Genomic DNA, 26,423 nt, shown 5'->3' on the forward strand with positions numbered 1-26,423 from the left:
CCAAATGGGAATGAAGGTTAATAAACAGTTTTTTTCGAATGTCCTCAAACCCGTCATTTTTAGCAAGTACACTTACATGTGATCACTTTCCATTAGTATTTACAGTGCATGCAGATATCTTTTATTCCCCATTCATATCCAGAATTTTTTCCGTATGCTGTGTTTAAAGTAATTCGTAAGCCTGCCTACACATTGCCTTGGTTTTTTGAATAACAGCTTATGGTTTTCCTTCATGGTAACTGTTTTTGCCAAATACCACAGCCTTCGTTTTCCATTTCCAGTTTTCCGCACTAACTGCAATTAAAGTAGTAATTTCTGTAATAGAGATCGGCTTAAGTCTATTCGATACATTGCTTCCTTTTCTTAAGACCTGTGGAATAACAGTGTTTGTGGGAACAGAAAGTTTTTGGTGTCTTTTTCTTAAGACCTGGGATAACGAGATGTGTAGTGCCCAGTCCACCACAGGCTGATACAATATAACTCTCTTTTCTTTGTGCAGATCCAAGTAAGAATGGAATTTTTTAGAACAGATCTTTTATAAATCCCTTTATATAGTAGTAAACACTCTCATATCGATCATTTTCCTGCAAGTCACCAACATGTCACCACTTTCCATTATTATTTACAGTATATACTGATAACCATTTTCTCTCTTCATATCCGGATTTTTCCGTGTGTAAGTGTATATGCAATCATTAATAAAGATTTTTGTACAAGAAAACTTGTATTCTTATTTGTTACCCTACCAGGCATAGTTTGGTTTCTGTAGCATCCAACAGTAATGCGGATACTCCGTCCAGCCAGAGTATCTACAAAGTACTTGAAGTGGCATTCATTCTCCTCCCAAACGCCTATCCGAAAAAAATTCTTTCAGTGCAATGCTAACTGTCAAAATCATCCTATTTTACACTAAAACACATGGATTTTAGTGGGAGTGTAGTGGATTACAACATTAGTTAGCGCGTCATATGTGAATGTGCTGACTTTTGCTATCTTAAATAAAACTTTATGCTTACTAGTTTTTTAAAAAATTTCCACTCCACAACCACCTAAAAAAGGTGACATCCCTTTTTTACATTCTCGTATGGTGCGAACACATGATACAGACAAACTGCTGCTACCAAAGTTTATTATGTGCTCTAAATATCACACATGTACCTAACCGATGGAAATAATTTCGAAAACACTGAATTATCTAATTGAAAACTCCTAGCCCAATTGTGCAAGTGAACCAGACGAAAGTGAATACAGATATCTAAGTAATGAAACTGAAAGAAACTGCGAACTGGCTAAGCAGGAATGACTAGAGGGTAAATGCAAGGCTGTAGAAGTATGCATAACTAGGGAAAACATGCATGCCACCTATAGGAAAATCAGAGGGACGTTTGGAGAAAAGAGAAGCAGCTGCACGAAGATCAAGCCAGTACTAAGCAAAGAATTGGAAGCTGAAGGGTTGAAGGAATATGTAGAGAATCCATATAAGAGAAACAAATTGGAGGAAAATGTTATAAGAAGTGTATCCAACGGCCTATCCGCAGTGGCAACACCGGCTTCTCGTCAGATCACTGAAGTTCAGCTCTGTCTGGCTTGGCTAGTACTTTTATGGGTCGCCATCCGGGTCTGCTGAGTGCTGTTGGCAAGCAGGATGCTCTCAGCCCTTGTGAGGCCAACTGATTGAGCAAGTAGCGGCACCAGATAACGGCTGGGAGAGCAGTGTGCTGAACACATGCCCCTACATATCCGCATCCGGTGTCGCCCGAGGGCTACGAATGACACGGCTTGTTCGGACAGGTTTTCTTGTTATAAAAAGAGTAGAGGAAGTAGGTGAAGATCAGGTGGGAGATACGATAATGCGAGAAGATACTGACAGACCACAGAAAAACCAAGTTGAAATAAGGCTCCTGGGATAAACGAGATTGTCCCAGAGTTATTAAGATCCTTGGGAGAGCCAGCCACCACAAAACTATTCCACCTGGTGTGTTAGATCATGAGATAAACGGTATACTCTCAGACTTCAAGGGGAATATAGTAATCCCGTGCCAAAGAAAGCAGGTGCTGATAGGAGTGAGCACTGTCGAACCATCAGTTTAACCCTTTAGTGACCAAATTATTGCCGGAAGTTGTAGACTTTTTATGAACACTTTATTGGGCTAAGAAACCGTTCATAAAATCATAGTTTAAATCATTAAAGTGAGAGTTTAGCCTACGAGTATAAAAAAATTAGTGGGAACTATTGTTCCCACCGAACTCTGGAGTAACTTCACTTGCTAATTTAAAAAAAAAGTATTTCATTTATTTTTTAGTGCAAAAACATGTTAAACATTACATTTATATTTGTATTAGTTCATATTGTCTTTTGAGTTCACTAAGGTGATGTACTATGGAACTTAGAGAAGCATGGCGCTACACATCAAGGTACACAACAGTTGCTACACATTATCTTCGTTCTCTTTTCTTTGTTCTTGGTGCTACATTGGCGGCATCTTCTGTTTGTTGTACCTTTTGTAGGGAAGTGAGTTCCAACTTTCTCCAGATGAACTTCATCTGGTACTCCAGACACACCTCTTTTTGGTGTTTGAAAATGAACGGGCCTTCCTCTTCTCTTACGACTTGAGAAGCCAGAATAAGCTGCCTTGCCAAGTGAAATCTAAATGTTAGTTGGTCTGCTTCTGTCTTCTGTAGCTTCCACATAACGTAGGAATTGACAACTGCCAAATCTACAAGAAAGAAAAACAGTCTGTGCCACCACTTCCATGAACGACGGCCTACAGCATACCGTTCACGCAGCTGATCAAATCTATCCACTCCTCCCATTATTTTATTATACTCTGCCACAGCCAATGGGCAGAATACTTCACTTCTGCTTATATCTTTGTTTCTTCTCAAAACAGTTGTAACGTGTTTGGGATTGTGGTAATTTGATAATATACAAACAGGTTTACTATCCTGCCACTTCACTGCTGCAACACATGACCTGGCAGCAAATTCGAATTCTCCCCTGCTAAGCTTGGAATTTTTTTCGGCATATCAGGCAAATCCTTCCTGTTTGGACGAACAGTTCCGATGCCGTAAAGTCCATGAGACTGTAACTCTTCCATTATTCGTACTGTTGTAAAATAATTGTCAAAAGCTACCAGCCTCTTGCTGCCATCCATTGCCTTTGTTAGAGTAAGCACAACTTCTTCACCCAAAGTAAACTCGGATGTATCATTTGTATCTCTTTTTCCAGTGTAGATGTCGAAATTTATGATGAACCCAGTACTAGCATCAGCTAAGCACCACACTTTATATCCACGCTTCACTGGTTTCATTGGCATATATTGTTTGAGTGTTGACCGTCCTTTGAAGGCCACCATACATTCGTCAACTGCTAAAACAGAAGATGGTTTGTAGACTTTACAAAGCTTATTTGATATTGCTCTGATGACAGGTCGAATATTGTGCAACTTGTCATAACCTGGCTTCCCTTTTTTGACACACGTGCTGTTGTCATTGCAATGCAGGTTCTCAACAATTTTTTTGTATCGAAGCTTTGTCATGACCGATGAGATAGCAGTTACTCCAAGAATAGGGTCACTGCTCCAACAATTTCCGAGTTCTGGAAGCTGATGAACACCCATCAAAATAAGCATTCCCAAAAAAGCTTTTAGCTCAGGAACAGTATTGTCCTGCCAGTTGGAAGATACTTTGGTTGTTTTCTTCCCTGACCTCACAACACACCTTTCCTGCCTTGCATATAAGTTTGTCTGATTGCAAATATGAAGCAACAGCTCCTCTGTAAATATAGACTCAAAATATTTTATTTCTTTATCAGACTTTGAGAAATTTGCAATATTTTCTGCGCTTTCTTCTAATTTCAGTGGACGATTTTCAAAATAGGAAATATTCTCATTCCACATTTTTTCACTAGAAGAAAATGTTGCAGCAGCTGTTTCTGGGGTTGAATCGGATACACTTGCTTGACAAGGAGACATGTTTCCAATTTCACTAGTGTCTATTGTCAGATTGAAACAGTTGTCTTCATTTGAAACAATAACGTTATCACTATTTTCGTCCAAAATCTGAGAAGTATTTGGTGATTCAGAATCATCATCAGAGTCAGCATCGATATCTGAATCTTCTACATCTTCTGGTAAAGCATACAAAACTCTGAAAACCTCTTCTGGTGTCAGTCCAGGCATTCTAAACAATAAGAAACAAACAATAACTATGATGCCGATTGCGCAGCCATATGCATTGCACTTCACACAAGTTCAGTGGGAAAAATAGTTCCCACTAACTTACCTTGTAATATTTATGTAATTTTCATTCAAATCCAGCAAATATACATGAACACTATCTCCCTCATAAATATAAAAGTAGATAAATACAACACAAGTCACTTCACACGCAAAAGGAAAGCACACTATCCAAAAAATGCTGTAGCGGTCGAAACAGCGACTCGTTTTCACGAGGGAGCGCTTCTGCATTGATTGACTAATAAGCTAGAAATAAAACAGCTTTCGCCTAACCGTTGACAATGTACACGTAGTTAGCACACTCTAACAGAGATGGTAGCACAAGTTAGAAGTGGGAACACGGATTACCACTGAACTTACAGCGAAAACAAATAAGTGGGAACTATTGTTCCCACTGGTCACTAAAGGGTTAAATTAATCACGGTTTGCAAAATATTGACACCTATTATATCCACACGAATGAAGAAACAAGTAGAACCTCCGGAAGGTCAGTTTCGGTTCCTGAGAAATGCAGGAACACACGAGGCAGTACTGATTTGGTTCAAATGGCTCTGAGCACTATGGGACTTAACATCTGAGGTCATCAGTCCCCTAGAACTTAGAACTACTTAAACCTAACTAACCTAAGGACATCACACACATCCATGCCCGAGACAGGATTCGAACCTGCAACCGTAGCGGTCTCGCGGTTCCAGACTGAAGCATCCAGAACCGCTCGGCCACACCGGCCGGCGGCAGTACTGACCCTACGCCTTATCTTTGAAGATAAAAAAATGGTTCAAATGGCTCTGAGCACGGGACTTAACTTCTGAGGTCATCAGTCCCCTAGAACTTAGAACTACTTAAACCTAACTAACCTTTGGTGCAGAGCTGGGCGGAAGGTCTGAATCAGAGGCTCAGACGGTTTTGCGACCGTGTTGGCTGCAGATTCCTTTACTTGCGCCATAGGGTGGTGGGGTTTCGGGTTCCGCTGAATAGGTCAGGAGTTCACTACACTCAGCTGGCGGCTACACGCGTAGCGGAGGCTGTGTGGCGTGGACTGGGCGGTTTTTTAGGTTAGAAGGCCTCGGGAAAGTACGGGGTGGGCTGCAATCTCAAAGGGTGCATGGCAAATACAGGACGTGCTTGGATCAGGGAACAGTCGGAATTGTAGTTGTAAATTGTTGTAGTTGTGCTGGGAAAGACCCTGAGCTACAAGCGCTAATAGAAAGCACAGAAGCTGAAATCGTTATAGGTACAGAAAGCTGGCTAAAGCCTGAAATAAGTTCTGCAGAAATTTTCATGAAGTCTCAGACAGTGTTCAGGAAAGATAGATTAGGCAGAATTGGTGGTGGAGTGTTTGTGTCTGTCAGTAGTGGTTTATCTTGTAGTGAAGTCGAAGTAGATACTCCGTGCGAATTGGTATGGGTGGAGGTTATACTTAACAGCCGAACTAAGTTAATAATTGGCTCCTTCTATCGACCCCCAGACTCCGATGATATAGTTGCTGAACAGTTCAGAGAAAATTTGAGTCTCGTAACAAATAAATACCCCACTCATACGGTTATAGTTGGTGGGGACTTCAACCTTCCCTCGATATGTTGGCAAAAATACTTGTTCAAAACCGGTGGTAGGCAGAAAACATCTTCCGAGATTGTCCTGAATGCTTTCTCCGAAAATTATTTCGAGCAGTTAGTCCACGAACCCACGCGAATTGTAAATGGTTGCGAAAACACACTTGACCTCTTAGCCACAAGCAATCCAGAGCTAATAGAGAGCATCATGACTGATACAGGGATTAGTGATCACAAGGTCGTTGTAGCTAGGCTCAATACCGTTTCTTCCAAATCCACCAGAAACAAACGCAAAATAATTATATTTAAAAAAGCGGATAAAGTGTCACTAGAAGCCTTCTTAAGAGACAATCTCCATTCCTTCCGAACTAACTATGCAAATCTGGACGAGATGTGGCTCAAATTCAAAGATATAGTAGCAACAGCAATTGAGAGATTCATACCTCAGAAATTGGTAAGAGATGGAACTGATCCCCCATGGTACACAAAACAGGTCCGAACGCTGTTGCAGAGACAATGGAAAAAGCATGCGAAGTTCAGAAGAACGCGAAATCCCGAAGATTTGGCACGGACTTCATTGCGAGATGCCTTTAATAGGTTCCACAACGAAACATTGTCTCGAAATTTGGTAGAAAATCCGAAGAAATTCTGGTCGTATGTAAAGTACACAAGCGGCAAGACGCAGTCAATACCTTCGCTGCGCAGTGCCGATGGTACTGTTACCGAGACTGTGCCGCTAAAGCTGAGTTATTGAACGCAGTTTTCCGAAATTCCTTCACCAGGGAAGACGAATGGAATGTTCCAGAATTTGAAACACGAACAGCTGCTAGCATGAGTTTCTTAGAAGTAGATACCTTAGGAGTTTCGAAGCAACTCAAATCGCTTGATACGGGCAAGTCTTCAGGTCCAGATTGTATACCGATTAGGTTCCTTTCAGATTACGCTGACACAATAGCTCCCTACTTAGTAATCATATACAAACGCTCGCTCACCGATAGATCTGTACCTACAGATTCGAAAATTGCGCAGGTCGCACCAGTGTTTAAGAAGGGTAGTAGGAGTAATCCATCGAACTACAAACCTATATCATTGACGTCGGTTTGCAGTAGGGTTTTGGAGCATATACTGTATTCAAACATTATGAATCACCTCGAAGGGAACGATCTATTGATACGTAATCAGCATGGTTTCAGAAAACGTCGTTCTTGTGCAACGCAGCTAGCTCTTTATTCGCACGAAGTAATGGCCGCTATCGACAGGGGATCTCAGGTTGATTCCGTATTTCTGGATTTCCGGAAAGCTTTTGACACCGTTCCTCATAAGCGACTTCTAATCAAGCTGCGGGCCTATGGGGTATCGTCTCAGTTGTGCGACTGGATTCGTGATTTCCTGTCAGGAAGGTCGCAGTTCGTAGTAATAGACGGCAAATCATCTAGTAAAACTGAAGTGATATCAGGTGTTCCCCAGGGAAGGGTCCTGGGACCTTTGCTGTTCCTGATCTATATAAATGACCTGGGTGACAATCTGAGCAGTTCTCTTAGGTTGTTCGCAGATGATGCTGTAATTTACCGTCTAGTAAGGTCATCCGAAGACCAGTACCAGTTGCAAAGCGATTTAGAAAAGATTGCTATATGGTGTGGCCAATAACGAAAAGTGTGAGGTGATCCACATGAGTTCCAAAAGAAATCCATTGGAATTCGATTATTCGATAAATAGTACAATTCTCAAGGCTGTCAATTCAACTAAGTACCTGGGTGTTAAAATCACGAACAACTTCAGTTGGAAAGACCACATAGATAATATTGTGGGGAAGGCGAGCTAAAGGTTGCGTTTCATTGGCAGGACACTTAGAAGATGCAACAAGTCCACTAAAGAGAAAGCTTACACTACACTCGTTCGTCCTCTGTTAGAATGTTGCTGCGCGGTGTGGGATCCTTACCAGGTGGGATTGACGGAGGACATCGAAAGGGTGCAAAAAAGGGCAGCTCGTTTTGTATTATCACGTAGTAGGGGAGACAGTGTGGCAGATATGATACGCGAGTTGGGATGGAAGTCATTAAAGCAAAGACATTTTTCGTTGCGGCGAGATCTATTTACGAAATTTCAGTCACCAACTTTCTCTTTCGAATGCGAAAATACTTTGTTGAGCCCAACCTACTTAGGTAGGAATGATCATCAAAATAAAATAAGAGAAATCAGAGCTCGAACAGAAAGGTTTAGGTGTTCGTTTTTCCCGCGCGCTGTTCGGGAGTGGAATGGTAGAGAGATAGTATGACTGTGGTTCGATGAACCCTCTGCCAAGCACTTAAATGTGAATTGCAGAGTAGTCATGTAGATGTAAATGTAGAACCTAAGGACATCACACACATCCATGAGCGAGGCAAGATTCGAACCTGCGACCGTAGCGGTCGCGTGGTTCCAGACTGTAGCGCCCAGAACCGCTCGGCCACACCGGCCGGCCTTTGAAGGTAGATCAAAGAAGGAGAAATCTATTTTTATAGCACTTGCGGATTTAGTTTTGATAACGATGAGTGGACTAAACTCTTCTAATTCAGAAAGTAGCAGAGATTAAGTACAGGGAGCGAAAGGTTGTTTAAAAGTAGGTACAGAATACAGATTGCAGTTAGGAGAATCGAAGAACATGAAAGGGAAGCCGTATTTGAGAAAGGACTGGGGCGGGGTTTGAGCCTAGCCCCAACGTTATTCAGTCTGTACATTGAACAAACAATGAAGGAAAACAAGGTGAAATTTGGAAAGGGAATTACAGTTCATGGAGAAGAAATAAAACCGTTAAGGGTTGTTGGTGACATTGTAATTATGACAAAGATTGCAAATGATTTTGAAGAACAGTTCAACGGAATGGATATTGCCTTGAAAAGAGATTATAAGATGATCATTAACAGACGTAAAACAGGGGTAATGGAATGGAATTGAATTAAATCAGGCGATGCTGAGGGAATTAGATTAGTGAAAAAGAAACATAAAGTAATAGATGAGTTTTGCCATTTTGGCAGTAAAATAACTAATGATGGTCGAAGTAGAGAAGATATAAAGTGCAGACTGGCCATTTCTCGACAATGGTTTATGGGAAAGAGGACTTTCTTAAAATCTGGTCTCAATTTAAGTGTTAGGAAGTATTTTGTGAAGGTATTTGTCTGGAGTGTAGCCTCATACGAGAGAGAAATGTGGACAACAAGCAGTTCACAAGTCGGCTAAGAGAAGGGATCGGTTAGAACACATCCTTATGCATCAAGTAACTGTCATTTTGGTAAGGGAAGGGAAGGTGGGGAGAGGGGGATAAAAATTGTACAGTGAGGACAAGGCTCAAATACAATAAGCAGATTGAAATAGATGTAGGTTGCAGTAGTTATGCAGAGATGAAGAAGGTTGCACAGCATAGAGTAGCATGGAAAGCTGCATCAAACCAGTCTTCGGACTGAAGACAACATGGAGCCAGTAAATTATCGTACGGTAATCAACTCCTGCCATTTATGGTTATCTGTAAGCAGTGCAGAGTACACTTTACTCGTCTGATAATTGAGTAAAGTATTGTGTGTGCGTGTTTGCTACCCTGGCAGCAAATAAAAAAATTGTTGCTGATTTGTGTCTGCATTTTCAGCTTTCTGTCATAAGCGTTTCCGTTTGGGTTTCTGCTGTTGCGGATATAAGGGGAACAGTCGCGTTAAGTTTCGATACCATGCATGGTGAAACTTCCATACTTCCATTTTTCCTGACTAAACATTAATGTTTTTTAAAAAAATGTGAAGGACAGGAAATTAATTAAGAATAAGTTATTATTATTATCATTATTATCATTATCATTATTATTATTATTAATAGCAATAAAAGGAGGATCCTAGACATTTGGAATTGCCACCTTAGATTATTGCAGAATCGACAAGAAACAACTGCAAAAACTAACCAGAAACAAGGACTTGGAAACCGAACTACAGCGACTCTGGCCTAAACCAGGGAAAGTGATCCCAGTGGTTCTCTATACAATTGGAACAGTGCCAAAAGATCTCAGTGTGCGCTCGAAAACCATTGGTATTAAAAAAGTATTCATCTGACAACTACAAAGAGCCACTTTACTGGGATCTGCACGAATTGTCTCCCTATACTTTAAGCAGGCCTAGACTCTTGCGAAGTGTCCAAATAGTGATAAAATTTGAAATCCCTCATAGTGATCACATTTTTTGGGTTTACTGTTATCGCATAGTAATAATAATGAAAGGAAAATCGATTTTGGGATCTTTTAGAATCTGAAATCTCAAACATACTTCACAATAATGCTCAAATACTTCTCCGCGACTTCAGTTTACAAGATGGAAGGAAAATAAATTTAAGAATATTGTAGGAGAATGGCCATCACACTTAACAACAAATACAAGTAGTGTAAACTATTCAGAATGTTTAAGATGTTTCGGTTAAAATATCCACACACGTTCGTAAAAAACGAAGAAAACTAAGCTTGAATATCTCCAAATTCAGATCTAGGAGAATTTCAGCTGGACCACATAGCCGTATACGAAAGGAATATCAGTAACGTTATGAATGATAAAGTGATCAGAAATCGGTAATTTGATTCAAATCAGTATTTTTCTTAGGTTGAAATTAGATTTATCTCATAGAACATAAGAAATAAAACCCAGAAAGTAAACAACGCCAGTAGAGCCAATATTACGAACGAAAATATAGGAAAAAATAGAGAAAAAATTGAAACCACCCTAAAAGGTGATTGGCACAAGCACAAAGAGCAAATTATTGGAAGAGTAAACTTTAAGACTGACTAAGAATGAGTACACTGTGTAACGAGAAATGTGAAGAAACACTGCAGCAATAAGCTCAAAAATGGAAAAGGGGAAATCTTTAAAAAAAAATAAAAATGAAAGCCTTTAACAACAAAAGAATTTAGCGTTAAAGCAAAATTAGCAAATATTATTCTTGAAACCCCTACAAATACTAAAATCTGGTTGAACACAAGAGGAAGGTTTATCATCTCTAGTATTTATCTGTGCTTTAGAGCTTCTTTGGGACTTTTACATGTTTGAAATTTAAACACGGACGCTACGAAAAACATCTACAACGACGGGGACAACGGACTCCCTCTACTGTGAATATGAAGAGGAAGAAGATCTTAAGGAAAGAAGATTGAGTTTAACGACGCGTCGACATCGATGTCATTAGAAATGGAGCACAAGCTCGGATTGGTCGACTTTGGTTTGCTGGGAGAGTGGTTTTCCTCTAAAGGAGACTGTATATAGGATGCTGGTGCGACCTATTCTTGAGTACTGCTCGAGTGTTTGGGATCTGTAGCAAGTCGGATTGAAGGAAGATATCGAAGCAATCCAGAGGCAGGCTGCCAGATTTGTTACCGGTAGGTTCGACCAACCGGTAAGTTTTACGGAGATGTTTCGGGAACTCAAACAAGAATCCCTGGATGGAAGGCGACGTTCTTTTCCAGAACCACTATTGAGAAAATTTAGAGAACCGACACTTGGAGCTGACTGCCAAACGATTCTACTGGCGACAACATAAGTCGCGCGTAAGGACCACGACGATAAGATATGAGAAATTAAGGCTCATATGGACGCATGTAGATAGCCGTTTTTCTCTCGCTCTATTTGCATGGATCAGGAAAGGAAATGACTTGTAGTGGTGCAGGCTACCCTCCACCACGCAGCGTACGGTGGCCTGCGGACTGTCTATGTAGATGTAGACGTAGATGTAAAGGCTTGGTTACACATCGCCTTATCAGACAACCCCCATCTGCTGCTCCACGGGATGGTGCGACGGAAGGTCGAGGGAGCCACGCAGCGGAGACAGCTGAGGTCAACAGTTGCGGCAGATGGGCAGCCAACACCTGTGTGGGAGCGTAGCCGTGTGGCGTGACGCGCCACCTAAGGAACTAGAACAGGAGTGACGTGGGCCAGCAGGTAACTGCGTTCCTCACCAGCAACAATGATGCTCCTGTGAACTGGATGCCCGTTCTTTGCGACTGGGAAGCCGGCAGACAGAGGAAGAGACAGATTTCACGACAACGAGCTCATCAGCGCCCTTCGAAGCGGCTGAAAGGGGCCCAACTCACTTCAAAACCTGGACAGAGTACAAGCGGATAAAAGTGCGCGTCCTGACTTTAGTCCCGCGAAATCTTGGGTATACTGCGTGGGTGCATACTAGTCCAATGTTGCGGTGCTGTTTCAGTCACAAGTCAATATACACTCCTGGAAATTGAAATAAGAACACCGTGAATTCATTGTCCCAGGAAGGGGAAACTTTATTGACACATTCCTGGGGTCAGATACATCACATGATCACACTGACAGAACCACAGGCACATAGACACAAGCAACAGAGCATGCACAATGTCGGCACTAGTACAGTGTATATCCACCTTTCGCAGCAATGCAGGCTGCTATTCTCCCATGGAGACGATCGTAGAGATGCTGGATGTAGTCCTGTGGAACGGCTTGCCATGCCATTTCCACCTGGCGCCTCAGTTGGACCAGCGTCCGTGCTGGACGTGCAGACCGCGTGAGACGACGCTTCACCCAGTCCCAAACATGCTCAATGGGGGACAGATCCGGAGATCTTGCTGGCCAGGGTAGTTGACTTACACCTTCTAGAGCACGTTGGGTGGCACGGGATACATGCGGACGTGCATTGTCCTGTTGGAACAGCAAGCTCCCTTGCCGGTCTAGGAATGGTAGAACGATGGGTTCGATGACGGTTTGGGTGTACCGTGCACTATTCAGTGTCCCCTCGACGATCACCAGTGGTGTACGGCCAGTGTAGGAGATCGCTCCCCACACCATGATGCCAGGTGTTGGCCCTGTGTGCCTCGGTCGTATGCAGTCCTGATTGTGGCGCTCACCTGCACGGCGCCAAACACGCATACGACCATCATTGGCACCAAGGCAGAAGCGACTCTCATCGCTGAAGACGACACGTCTCCATTCGTCCCTCCATTCACGCCTGTCGCGACACCACTGGAGGCGGGCTGCACGATGTTGGGGCGTGAGCGGAAGACGGCCTAACGGTGTGCGGGACCGTAGCCCAGCTTCATGGAGACGGTTGCGAATGGTCCTCGCCGATACCCCAGGAGCAACAGTGTCCCTAATTTGCTGGGAAGTGGCGGTGCGGTCCCCTACGGCACTGCGTAGGATCCTACGGTCTTGGCGTGCATCCGTGCGTCGCTGCGGTCCGGTCGCAGGTCAACGGGCACGTGCACCTTCCGCCGACCACTGGCGACAACATCGATGTACTGTGGAGACCTCACGCCCCACGTGTTGAGCAATTCGGCGGTACGTCCACCCGGCCTCCCGCATGCCCACTATACGCCCTCGCTCAAAGTCCGTCAACTGCACATACGGTTCACGTCCATGCTGTCGCGGCATGCTACCAGTGTTAAAGACTGCGATGGAGCTCCGTATGCCACGGCAAACTGGCTGACACTGACGGCGGCGGTGCACAAATGCTGCGCAGCTAACGCCATTCGACGGCCAACACCGCGGTTCCTGGTGTGTCCGCTGTGCCGTGCGTGTGATCATTGCTTGTACAGCCCTCTCGCAGTGTCCGGAGCAAGTATGGTGGGTCTGACACACCGGTGTCAATGTGTTCTTTTTTCCATTTCCAGGAGTGTATGTGCCGTGACAGTTACTGGTAAACCGTGAATCGGAAAACGACACATTTTTTCAGATATTGTGTATGTAATCTGTTTAAAGCATATTCAGCCCAGCTGTCTGGATAAAATAAGACGAGCATGACAGCAGGAGGTACGTTTATGATACTTTTAGCCAGTGTAATGACGTCTACCGACTCAAAGGAAAACTATTTCCGGTTTTATCCGAAATCATTGGCTACAAGTTTTCCACTGCGTGGCTCCACTTCTGTAAGTGGTTCTCCTACTACCTTAATAGTATATTTAACGAGTTCAGATGTATGTGTGTGCACATATTTGCGCGTTTTTAGTGGACGGTAATTTTTGTACCGTGCGGCAGTGCCACACAGTTGACAGTTATTGTGCAGTAATGCAAAATATTCTGCAATAATATACGATGCCGAAATCAGTCCACATAGTTTTCGACGCACGGATATGCCGTAATCGAAACTGCTCCGTTGCCGATCGTTCGATCATCTGGAGATCTTCAGAAAGCTCGGAATGATATCCGGCGTTGCCGAGAAGATTTTACACGCAAATATTTCCTGAGAAAACGATGCATGAAGTATTTCATCATCTTCTGGCGTATTCGGATCCACTCATTTCGATATTCCAGAAAATGGCAACTGAGTAAGGTAAACAGATGCCACCTGAGGTAAAGATCTGCTTTTCGAACCATTTCCCAATTGCCAAACCGACAGTGACCCTTTTGATAGCGACAATGGCGCAAGCCACGAATGTGACAATGATTTAGACTGTAAAATGTAAAAAGATGAATAAAACACTTCAGTACCGCAGTTTAGACTTCTAATTCGCTAGCAGAGACCTCAAAACATTTTATGAAGTTTTATATTTATAAATATGGTGTGGGTTCCCGTAGTCATGTCCTAGTTCATGAACCACGGGCAACGTATGAGTGGCCAAGTAAGTGGTCCCGACAGTCGGGATACCAGTTACTTTGGAATAAGGCTGGGCATCTCGGACATATTCTGAGTCGTGGTCACCTCTGTGCTCACATGGCAAAGACTACCAAATCCACCGGTTAGTCCCTCAACCGTTAGGGGTAAAACTCAATGGGACTCAGGGCAAGTAAGGCTAGCAACCTGATTCCCTGGTACTTTAAATATGACACTGACAACAATCAGAGCAAAATGCCTCGGACCTTTGGAGGTGACGGAGTCCCACCTCTAACTGACAAACCAGGGACTCCTAAGATACGACTTGGCAAACAAATAGTAATGAGATGGGAAGCTATTAATATCCATGGGGGCTACTCTGGGAAGAAGGTAGAGCTGGCAGAGGCTGCAAGTAAGATGGGGCTGGACGTTTTAGCTGTTAGTGACATTCGGGTAAGGGGTGAGAAAGAAGAGGAAGTGGGAGAATACAAGGTCTACCTGTCAGGAGTCAAAGCAGGAATAGCACAATGGGATGTAGAGCTTTACATCAAGAAAGTAATGGAACCCAGCGTAGTTGCAATAAGGTATGTAAACGAACGACTGATGTGGATAGATTTGACAGTGTCTAGCAAGAAAATTAGTATTGTGTCAGTATATTCGCATTGTGAAGGGACAGATCAAGGTAAGATGGATAGTTTTTATGAGGCACTCAGTGATGTAGTTGTTAGAGTAAAGGACAAGGACAGTGTTCTGCTCATGGGTGATTTTAATGCCAGGATTGGAAATCGAACAGAAGGGTATGAAAAGGTTATGGGTAAATTTGGAGAGGATATGGAGGCCAACAGGAACGGGAAAAACTCTTGGATTTCTGCTCCAGTATGGGCTTAGTAATCACAAGCTCCTTTTTTAAACATAAGAACATTCACCGGTATACTTGGGAAGGCAGGGGAACCAGATCTGTCATTGACTATATAATAACAGATCAGGAATTCAGGAAGGCTGTGAGGGACACACGTGTATTCAGGGGATTCTTTGATGACACTGATCACTATTTAATCTGCAGTGAAATTGGTATTGTGAGGCCGAAAGTACAGAAGGTCAGGTCCATATGTAGGAGGATAAGAGTGGAGAAACTTCAGGATAAGGAAATCAGGCACAAGTACATAACAGTGCTCTCAGAAAGGTACCAGTTACTTAAATGTAGTCAATTACAGTCATTGGAAAAGGAATGGACAAGGTACAGGGACACAGTACTAGAAGTGGCTAAAGAATGTCTTGGAACAGTAGTGTGTAAAGGTAGGATGAAGCAAACAGCTTGGTGGAATGACACAGTCAAGGCAGCCTGTAAAAGGAAAAAGAAGGCGTATCAAAAATGGCTACATACTAGAACTCAGGTAGACAGAGAAAGTTATGTTGAAGAAAGAAACAAAGCCAAACAGATAATTGCAGCATCTAAGAAGAAATCTTGGGAAGACTTTGGAAACAGGTTGGAGACTTTGGGTCAAGCTGCTGGAAAACCATTCTGGAGTGTAATTAGCAGTCTTCGAAAGGGAGGTAAGAAGGAAATGACAAGTATTGTGGACAGGTCAAGAAAACTGCTGGTGAATCCTGTGGATTCCTTGGGCAGATGGAGGGAATATTTTGAAGAGTTGCTCAATGTAGGTGAAAATACGATCAGTAATGTTTCAGATTTCGAGGTAGAATGGGATAGGAATGACGATGGAAATAGGATCACATTTGAGGAAGTGGAGAAAATGGTCAATAGATTGCAGGGCAATAAAGCAGATGGGGTGGATGAAATTAAGTCGGAACTCATCAAATACAGTGGAATGCCAGGTCTTAAATGGCTACACAGGATAATGGAAATGGCCTGAGAGTCGGGACAGGTTCCATCAGACTGGACAAAAGCAGTAATCACACCAATCTTTAAACATGGAAACAGAAAAGATTGTAACAACTACAGAGGTATCTCTTTAATCAGCGTTGTGGGTAAAATCTTCTCAGGTATTGTTGAAAGGAAAGTGCGAGTATTAGTTGAGGACCAATTGGATGAAAATCAGTGTGGATTTAGGCCTCTTAGAGGTTGTCAGGACCAGATCTTTAGCTTACGGCAAATAATGGAGAAGTGTTATGAGTGGAACAGGGAATTTTATCTATGCTTTATAGATCTAGAAAAGGCATATGACCGGGTTCCTAGGAGGACGTTATTGTCTGTTCTACGAGATTATGGAATAGGAGGCAAACTTTTGCAAGCAATTAAAGGTCTTTACATGGATAGTCAGGCAGCAGTTAGAGTTGACGGTAAATTGAGTTCATGGTTCAGAGTCGTTTCAGGGGTGAGACAAGGCTGCAACCTGTCTCCATTGTTGTTCTTATTATTTATGGATCATATGTTGAAAACAATAGACTGGCTGGGTGAGATTAAGAAATGTGAACACAAAATAAGCAGTCTTGCATATGCGGATGACTTAGTTGTGATGGCAGATTCGATTGAAAGCTTACAAAGTAATATTTCAGAGCTAGATCAGAAATGTAAGGACTATGGTATGAAGGTTAGCATCTCCAAAACGAAAGTAATGTCAGTAGGAAAGAGAGATAAACGGATTGGGTGCCAAATAGGAGGAACAAAGTTAGAACAGGTGGACGGTTTCAAGTACTTAGGACGCATATTCTCACAGGATGGCAACATAGTGAAAGAACTGGAAGCGAGGTGTAGCAAAGCTAATGCAGTGAGCGCTCAGCTACGATCTACTCTCTTCTGCAAGAAGGAAGTCAGTACCAAGACTAAGTTATCTGTGCACCGTTCAATCTTTCGATCAACTTTGTTGTATGGGAGCGAAAGCTGGGTGGCTTCAGGTTACCTTATCAACAAGGTTGAGGTTACGGATATGAAAGTAACTGGGATGATTGCAGGTACTAGTAGATGGGAACAATGGCAGGAGGGTGTCCACAATGAGGAAATCAAAGAAAAACTGGGAATGAACTCTATAGATGTAGCAGTCAGGGCGAACAGGCTTAGATGGTGGGGTCATGTTACACGCATGGGAGAAGCAAGGTTACCCAAAAGACTCATGGATTCAGCAGTAGAGGGTAGGAGGAGTCGGAGCAGACCAAGGAGAAGGTACCTGGATTCGGTTAAGAATTATTTTGAAGTAGTAGGCTTAACATCAGAAGAGGCACCAATGTTAGCATTGAATAGGGGATCATGGAGGAATTTTATATGGGGGACTATGCTTCAGACTGAACGCTGAAAGGCATAATCAGTCTTAAATGATGATGATGATTATATTTATAATTTTTATCCGCCAAATGGTATAACCATTTTGAATTCTGTAGCTCCGACATCGTATTCGTAATCAGCGACTCCAAAAATCTAACACAGTTTTATATTATTTTATATCCAGTTTTCTATTATGTCCAGGTGAAGATGGTCCACTGTGCGGCAGGATGCGCATACAAACCAGGCAGGAATGGACTGCCTTGTGGAATATAGACATTATAATCTATTCGTATTTCAATTAGTTATACTATATACGAACGACAGATAGGGCGCAAACAGGTTGTAAGGAAATAGTAGCAGCAGGTATTGTCAGGCCGCAGCCGCTCTGCCTTTTGCGCCCACAGTAGGCAGACAGTGAAATCTGAATTACTGGTTTCGAATATCTCCACTGCTGACAGCAATTAAGTGCGCCGCTGGTTAACTGTTCGAGCGTTCCCCGGTACTTGCTATATTCTCGTCTACTGAATAACACACCTATTCACTTTATTATCAGCAGGAAGCTAAGTTTGCAAATAAAAAACGCTGTGAAAACGTACACTGTCATGACAGTTCAGTGCTTTAATTTTCTGCTCTATTTTTAACATTTTCAATAAAAGTTCTCTTTATTGTAGCTTATTTTTCGGACATTCGTTCTCATAACTTGAAACGTCAGTTACAGACACAATATCTGTTCGTCATGGAGGGCCCACGTTACCCAACATCAACCACTATAGGCGGGGACAAACGCCTCGCAAAACAGCCCAAAAAATCGTGATCCGTTTCAAGGTTGCGTTATGTAATGGGATTAGGTCATAATATATCTATTACTCTGCGAGTCGTATTTATCTCTTGTAGTTAGAATAATCAGAAGGGTATAAAATGATTTAGAATACACATTATGGATTAAAGCTCTAAAGCACGTTTGCTGCAGCCACCCTTAATATACAATCACCTTCAATGGAACCATAAAGGAATTACAATATTCAGATTTAAAAATGTATAGCCACGTGGAAAGATCACTACATCTACGAATGTTTCTACCGTAAGACTCGGTGGAGAAGTACATGTTAGATGACAAATGTGACAGTGTTGGGTTCAGTTGTCAGTCAGACCTAGGATTCTTACTCCACATATCACTTCTTTTACCTCTGACAGTGATGTGTATGTCTAAAAATGACACGCCATGTTATGGTTCGTAGACCACACTAGAGTAAGCCCTCAGTTCAAAATGACAGTCACCCCTTAAAAGAGTACACTAGTAGCTTTGGTGTACTGTAGATGCTACCAGGCTGGCACATGGCTCTCCACCGCTGACATAAGCCATGACATTCAAGTGTTATACATTTGTCTGTCGGTTGTATGGAATCATCGCACTAAGATGGGTCGTCGTGGAGACATGACAGACTGGTAGAAATAAAGTATTCCGTTCGGAAGTGTTCTTGACCACACTGTGAATGAAGTTGCCTGATTTGTTGCTGTATCAAAGCGGACTTCCAAACGTGTCTAAGGGGAATGGTGTACCACTCGCAGCCGTGTAAGGCGACGTGCAAACAATGTTCATAGAAAGATTCTAAACGACAGGAAGCAGAGACGAGTGCCACGCCACGTCAATGAAAATCCATTTCAAGCCCGACAGGAATTGCTGCGGTCAGTTAATGCAGACCCATCTCAATGAATTTGCAAGCGAACTTTTTCTGTCGGATTTGCATGCAATGGGATTTTGGAGTCTGGTACCAGGTGTTTATAATTAAAGCGCAGCTTCTCACGGACGTCCAGTGTGAACCGTGATTATCGTCTGCCAGTGAAACTTTGTAGATATGCTAACACGTTAACGTGGAACCGATTTACGCTGAAATAAAATGGTTCCAGTTTTGACCACCAAGTGCAAATCTGGCGATGCGCACTGTTTGTATGACAGTATGACTTCCACGCTGCCATTTGACAAGCCATGATGGTTAATAACAAAAGCAGCATTATGCTTTTTTCAGTTGTTTGACCTTTTCTGCACACGTCCTGTTCCTAATCCATTGCATATGGTAATATTTCTATACGTCCTTGCAAACCCAGCTTGAGATTTGTACCTGGTGGTCGAAATTGGAACTAAGTTTATTTTTTTATTTTATTTTATTTTTTAAGCGTAAATCAGATCTGCATTAACGCATTAGCATGTCTACCAACTTTCGCTGCCTTATGATAATTACAGCCCAGACTAGACCTTTGTGATCAGATGCACTTTAATTATAACCATTCGGTACGTCGCAAAAGGCCGTTGCTCAAAGCAACTCATAAAACAGCACGTCTTCAGTCGGCCAAAGAACACTACAAAATAGCCGATTGATCCCCTGATGGTGAGTCATGGCTGGACAGCTCAGTCGGCAGAGCATTTGCCCTCGGAAGGCAAAGGTTCCGGGTTCGAATCCTAGTCCAGCACACAGTTTTAATGCGCAATTACTATCAACTGTCAAAGGGACAAAGGAGCTGCCTCACTCAAACAGGTACTTATGCTGCCTACATTGTCAAAAATTACGTAACACAGCAATATTAATTCAATATGCCAGCTCCGCCATCCACTGGTAAAGACGAGGAAAGCTGTCAACTGACGCAACGGAGCAGTAGTAGAAGAATCGATGGCAGCCGAGCTCCGCAGCAGAAAACGATGCCGTGTGGCCCATTGCCAGGTGCAAGGCTTTCTACTGGACGCCGTTTCTGTGGCTTCCGTGCTCGGCTAGTCAGACGTACTAAATACATGAAAAATATAGTGTCATGTTGTGCTGGAAGAAGTTCTCGTCGACGATGAGGTCATTAAAGGTAAAGCACATGTTAGTAAATGGCATGTCGAGATGAGTACAGTATCAATTATTTAAAATTTGAATCAGTCAACTCATACAATTATGTGATTGTAACAATTTATGGGAATATGAAATGGGATAATCACAGTAGTTCAGTTTAAGGTGAAGCACGTGGCAGGTTCATGGCTAGGATATTGGAAAATGCCACCACACTACAGAGCAAATGGTTCAAATGGCTCTGAGCACTGTGGGACTTAACTTCAGAGGTCATCAGTCCCCTAGAACTTAGAACTAGTTAAACCTAACTAACCTAAGGACATCACACACACCCATGCCCGAGGTAGGATTTGAACCTGCGACCGTAGCGGTCGCGCAGTTCCAGACTGTAGCGCCTAGAACCGCTCGGCCACCAGGCCGGCACTACAGAGCAGATTGCTTATAAAACACTAATGCGACTCAAACTCTAACACTACGCAGGTGTATGGAACCATGTACGAATGATCACATATTTCATTAGTCATCTATATGTATAAGTCCAAAGCTGCTGTAAGTTACCTGAGGGAAGTAATTTACCTAGGTTGGCAGTTGTCTTTTTGAAACACCGTCGTTTTAAGGATTTTGCTTCGGTTCGCAGAGGAAAACATTTGAGACACATTGCCCCTCAGAAGCGACACGTAAAGACCACAGAAGGGACGTTCATTTACACACATTTCGCCATCGAAAACGACAGTTTGTCGTGCGATGTGCAACACAACAACGTTCTTGACAATCTTTGACACTGCTGACACCACCCGGACGATTCACCTCTTCTCTAAGGACATCGTGAGACTGCAACCCCACTGAACGTCATAGCAACTCTTTGGAGTGTAGCACAACTGCAGTTTTTGCTCTGGTATACAGAATGGAACGGCTAGGGACAGTTATTAACCATTAGACATAATATGAACGTGATCCGAAGCAGCAAATATTGTTTATGCTTTTCGAGCCCTCCTATTTTACTCCCTTTAATTTTTTTGCGCCATGTAAATATTCTAAAGTACTGTAATGTGTTGTACGCAGGCACAATGACAAAACCCACTTAAAGGTAACTTTTTTTTCATTATACATATCAATTTCACGACTGCGATTATTGTGCCTGTAACTATTTGTTGTTGTTGTAGTTGTGGTATTCAGTCCAGAGGCTGGTTTAATGCAGCTCTCCATGCTACTCTATCCTGTAGAAGCTTCTTCATTTTGCAGTACCTACTACAGCCTACGTCATTCTGAATCTGCTTAGTGTATTCATCTCTTGGTCTTCCTGTACGATTTTTACCCTCCACGCTTCCTTTCAGGACTAAATTGGTGATTCGTTGATGCTTCAGAACGTGTCCTACTAACCGATCCCTTCTTCTAGTCAAGTTGTGCCACAAATTCCTCTTCTCCCCAATTCTGTTCAGTACCACATCATTAGTTACGTGATATATCCACATAATCTCCAGCAGTCTTCTGTTGCACCACATTTTGAAAGCTTCTATTCTCTTCTTGTCTAAACTATTCATCGTCCATGTTTCGCTTCCATACATGGCTACACTCCATACAAATACTTTCAAAAAACACTTCCTGACACTTATATATATATTAGATGTTAACAAATTTCTCTTCTTCTGAAACGCTTTCCTTGCCATTGGCAGTCTACATTTTATATCCTCTCTACTTCGACCATCATCAGTTATTTTGCTCCCCAAATAGCAAAACTCCTTTACAACTTTAAGTTTCTCATTTCCTAATCTAATTCCCTCAGCATCACCCGACTTAATTCGACTACATTCCATTATCCTCGTTTTGCTTTTGTTGATGTTCATCTTAGATCCTCCTTTCAAGACAGTGTACATTCCGTTCCACTGCTCTTCCAAGTCCTTTGCTGTCTCTGACAGAATTACAATGTCATCGGCAAACCTCAAAGTTTTTTTTTCTTCTCCATGGATTTTAATTCCTATTCAAAATTTTGCTTTTGTTTGCTTTACTTCTTGCTCAATATACAGACTGAATAACATCGGTGATAGGCTACAACCCTGACTCACTCCCTTCCCAATCACTGCTTCCCTTTCAAGCCCCTCCACTCTTATAACTGCCATCTGGTTTCTGTACAAATTGTAAATAGCGTTTCACTCCCTGTATTTTACCTCTGCTACCTTCAGAATTGTCAAAAGCTTTCTGTAAGTCTACAAATGCTAGAAACGTAGATTTGAGTTTCCTCAATCTATCTTCTAAGATAGGTCGTAGTGTCAGTATTGCCTCGCTTGTCCCAACATTTCTGCGGAATCCAAACTGATCATCCCCGAGGTCGGCTTCTGCCAGTTTTCCCATTATTCTGTAAAGAATTCATGTTAGTATTTTGCAGCCGTGACTTATTAAACTGACAGTTCATCAATGTTCACACCTGTCAACACCTGCTTTCTTTGGGATTGGTATTATTATATTCTTCTTGAAGTCTGAGGTTATTTCACTTGTCTCATACATCTTGCTCACTAGATGACAGAGTTTTGTCATGGCTGGCTCTCCCAAGGCTATCAGTAGTTTTAATGGAATGCTGTCTACTCCTGGGGCCTTGTTTCGACTTCGGTCTTTCAGCGCTCTCTCAAATTCTCCACGCAGTATCATACCTCCCATTTCATCTTCATCTGTTTCCAGCAGTTTGTCATCAATAGTGTAGTTGTGCAGTAGTGAATTTCTTTTAGTATGTATGTGCAATATGTTATATTTATTTACGTTCAGAGTCAACTGCCAGAGCCTGCACCATTCATCAATCCTCTGCAGGCATTCCGAAAATCAGTACTGTCTTCTGGCGTTGTTACCTTTTTATAGACAGCTGGATCATCTGCGGACAGTGTTAAAGAGCTTTCGACACCTTCTATTACATCATTTGTATATATCGTAAACAGAAACGGTCCTGTAACACATCCTTGTTGTGCTCCGGAATTACGTTTACGTCTGTCGGTTTTGTTCCGTTAAGAGAGACGTGTTGACATCTGCCTGCAAGGAAATCTCTGTTTACGGAATACATGTTGATTTATAGACAGGAGATTTTCTTCCTCCAAAAACGTCATAGTTCTTAAGCTTAAAACATGTTACATACGTCTACAACAGATTGGCGTCAACGGGGCAGGTCTATAATTGTGTTAATATTCTGCAAGCCATCGTTTCTGTACATTTGAAAATAATAATGCTGTTTTTTCATGGAGATCATTTTTGCAATTAACAATGAAGGAAATCCGCAAACAGTTACATTTCCTTTTAAGGTATGTTCAAGCCTGTGCGGTTTTTGTCGAGACACCCATATTAAATGCCTCAAAATTCAATTTATCATGCCGTAACAAGTGCCCGAAGCGTATTTCAGCGATCCGGAGTGGTGTGTTTTTGTACTATTATGGCAAGAATGAAAGTTGTAATTGAAATTAATTCGCTGCAGTGAAATGAACGGAGTCAGTGGGGGTATCCATTGTAAATAAAGTGTGGAAAACACGGAATAGATTATCTGCGCCGTATAGGTGCTGCTTCTGAAATACTGTAATTGTTAAAATCTCATAAAACGAACCCACACATCATCGTCGAAGTATTTTTTAACTTACTTGGTCTTTCGCGAGTTACGCTCAATTCAGTAACCTCATCCGTTAATTTATCATTACAGCACACTTTACACTAAAGTTACATGCTCGTTCACTCTCTGTCACAGAAGATTGACTCCTCAACCAAAACAGGGTTCTCCTCACAAAGCAGGGAAGAAAAACTGATTAACTGCAAATTGCCCTTCAGTAACAATGATGTTACTAAAATTAGAAACATGTTGATACCAAAATGTGTCCTGTTGAAACAATTTTATGGATATTTTATGTCTACTGCTCGGAAATATGGCGCGCAATTTTCAGTTGGTGGAATTTATTTTTAGGAGATTTTAGCCTTATAATGTTTTACAGTAAAGCTGTTTACTTGAAAATCTGTATCACTTGATGTGCTGTCTGGGAAATAAAACAAATTTCAAATCAGCGTACACTCCGCTGCAGAGTGGCAATTCGTTCTGGGAACAATCCTTTTCACCGCAGTATCCTGTCTTCCAGGAGTGCAAGTTCCTCAAAGTATGCAGGAGCACGTCTGTGACGTTTGGAAGGTAGGAGAAGAGATATTTTTTACTTTTATTTGTTTGCTTTTGGTTTCAAGACCACACAGCCAACCATAATTGATACATATTAGCTACAACCGACAGTTTTAAATATTATGTTTGCACAAAATTTAAATGCTTTTATAACAAGAGAGATATAATTTTTATAAAAATTGTATGTATACACTACGCTTACCTATGTACAAAATTTAAATTAAACTCAGTTACAAGAAAATGAGTATTATTTTCAATTAAAACACTTATACAGATACATTACACGTTATGTTACCGATCTGTGTTCTGACGTATTGGGTAATGAGGATCTGTCCATCAGGTAATGCGATTCTTTGTTTCGGCTCTGCGCCCTTGAAGTGGCCTCTCCCACATATTGTCTCATGTTGCCGGTCTTCTCTGAGGGAGAAATAAGGATCACTCTTGCCGTACTCGAAGGATCTAGATTTTTGCCTTGGGTTATTATCTGAACACTCCTAATTCCTTGAAAGCTATGAATACGAGCTTATACGCCCTAATGTCTGTTGTTCTCAAAAGAGTGGTAATTCAGTGGATGCCTTTGTGCCCCATAGCACTCACTGTTTTAGTGTCCAATCTGTGCTGTGTATCATTTCGGGACATTCAATTTCATTCACGCAGTGGTTGTATAAAACGTTTGACACCGTTTTTTTTCATATATCAATGAGTTGTCGTTGGTTCTTCTTCTCCTTTCGTTGTCTCATCGCACTTGCATTGTCCTTTTAAGTCTTTGTATGAAGTCTGTGTGTGGACGTTTGGATGACATGGCATTCCTGAAGCTCCGCCTTGTTTAGCCAGTTGGTCGACCTGTTCGTTGCTGCTGATGTCGTTGGGGCCTTTGACTAGACTAATGTGCCTTCTTCATACTGAATTTGTAGTCTGCTGACTTGCTGGATAATTTTATAAACTACCGGGTTGTTGGTGTCGCCGTGTACAATGGTTCCTCAAGATCATGACTGCTGCTCAAGTAGAAGAGGTACTGGCGGAAGTAAAGCTGTGATGGCGGGCAATGACTCGTACTTGGAGAGTTTACTCGGTGTCGCCACGGTAGCTCCGGATGTTCGGTCAGGGGATGGCAAACCTCTGACCTAAAAAACTGAATGAAGTTTTCGTCGATGGAATTAGAGAGATGTGATGCGACATCCGCACAGAGCTGCTGAAGAGAAACGACGAAGAAAAAGGAGAGGAAAAAAAAAGACGTCGGTGGCCTACTTTCAAGTTTCGAGCCCCGGTCCGGCACACAGTTTTAATCTACCAAGAAGTTTCAATATTACTAAAGTTTGTAATTTTAAGTTGCGTAGCATGTAAGGTGAACCACATTTGATATCAGCTATTCTGTAGACATGGAACTTGAGGGAGCAGACTGCAGACGCGTTGGCGGAGTGTAGTGAAGGAAGGGGGGTGGGGGGAGGGGGAGGGAGAGAGGGAGAGACAGAGAGGGTAGAGGCATGTTACAGGCAGTCGAGGTGCAGTTTTGTTTTACTGCATGGATGGCAGTTGCTTTGACTGCTGTACGACTGTTTTATATGGGTATTCGGCAAGAGCGAGGTTCAAATGCTACTGTGGTCATAGGTCATATTGGTTCAAGCTTTTCGCTCTTTGCCCAAATCTTTTACATTGAACGTCGGAATACCTATCATTGTCAGATCTATCAAATTCTACTGACTTCGCTGTTTAAGGTACTTCAAGGTCTAATCTTCGTCACTATACTGTGTGTGTGGCAGAAGAAAGACAATTTCTGAAACAATGTATTCAAGAGCTGTGCTCACACAGAGGAAGCAGTTAAGTAGTGGGAACGTCACATTACACCGTTTAATGAAAGATAATGATCATCATACAAGCCGACAATATAGCCACATTTAC

At 42.2% G+C, this 26,423-nt stretch overlaps 1 protein-coding gene across 1 annotated transcript; it reads right to left on the reverse strand.

The window, feature by feature from the left end:
* Positions 1-2,954: 2,954 nt before the first annotated feature.
* Positions 2,955-3,974, reverse strand: LOC126184310 (piggyBac transposable element-derived protein 3-like). The gene has a single exon (XM_049926686.1). It carries the CDS (start codon positions 3,972-3,974, stop codon positions 2,955-2,957), a length of 1,020 nt encoding a protein of 339 aa, XP_049782643.1.
* Positions 3,975-26,423: the final 22,449 nt, after the last annotated feature.

Source organism: Schistocerca cancellata, chromosome 4, assembly GCF_023864275.1.
Source record: "Schistocerca cancellata isolate TAMUIC-IGC-003103 chromosome 4, iqSchCanc2.1, whole genome shotgun sequence".
In the NCBI taxonomy this organism is placed as follows: domain Eukaryota; kingdom Metazoa; phylum Arthropoda; class Insecta; order Orthoptera; family Acrididae; genus Schistocerca; species Schistocerca cancellata.

What these genes read in the sequence shown, in the direction of transcription:
- LOC126184310 (XM_049926686.1), bottom strand. Translation starts at nt 3,974, where the DNA reads ATGTCTCCTTGTCAAGCAAGTGTATCCGATTCAACCCCAGAAACAGCT.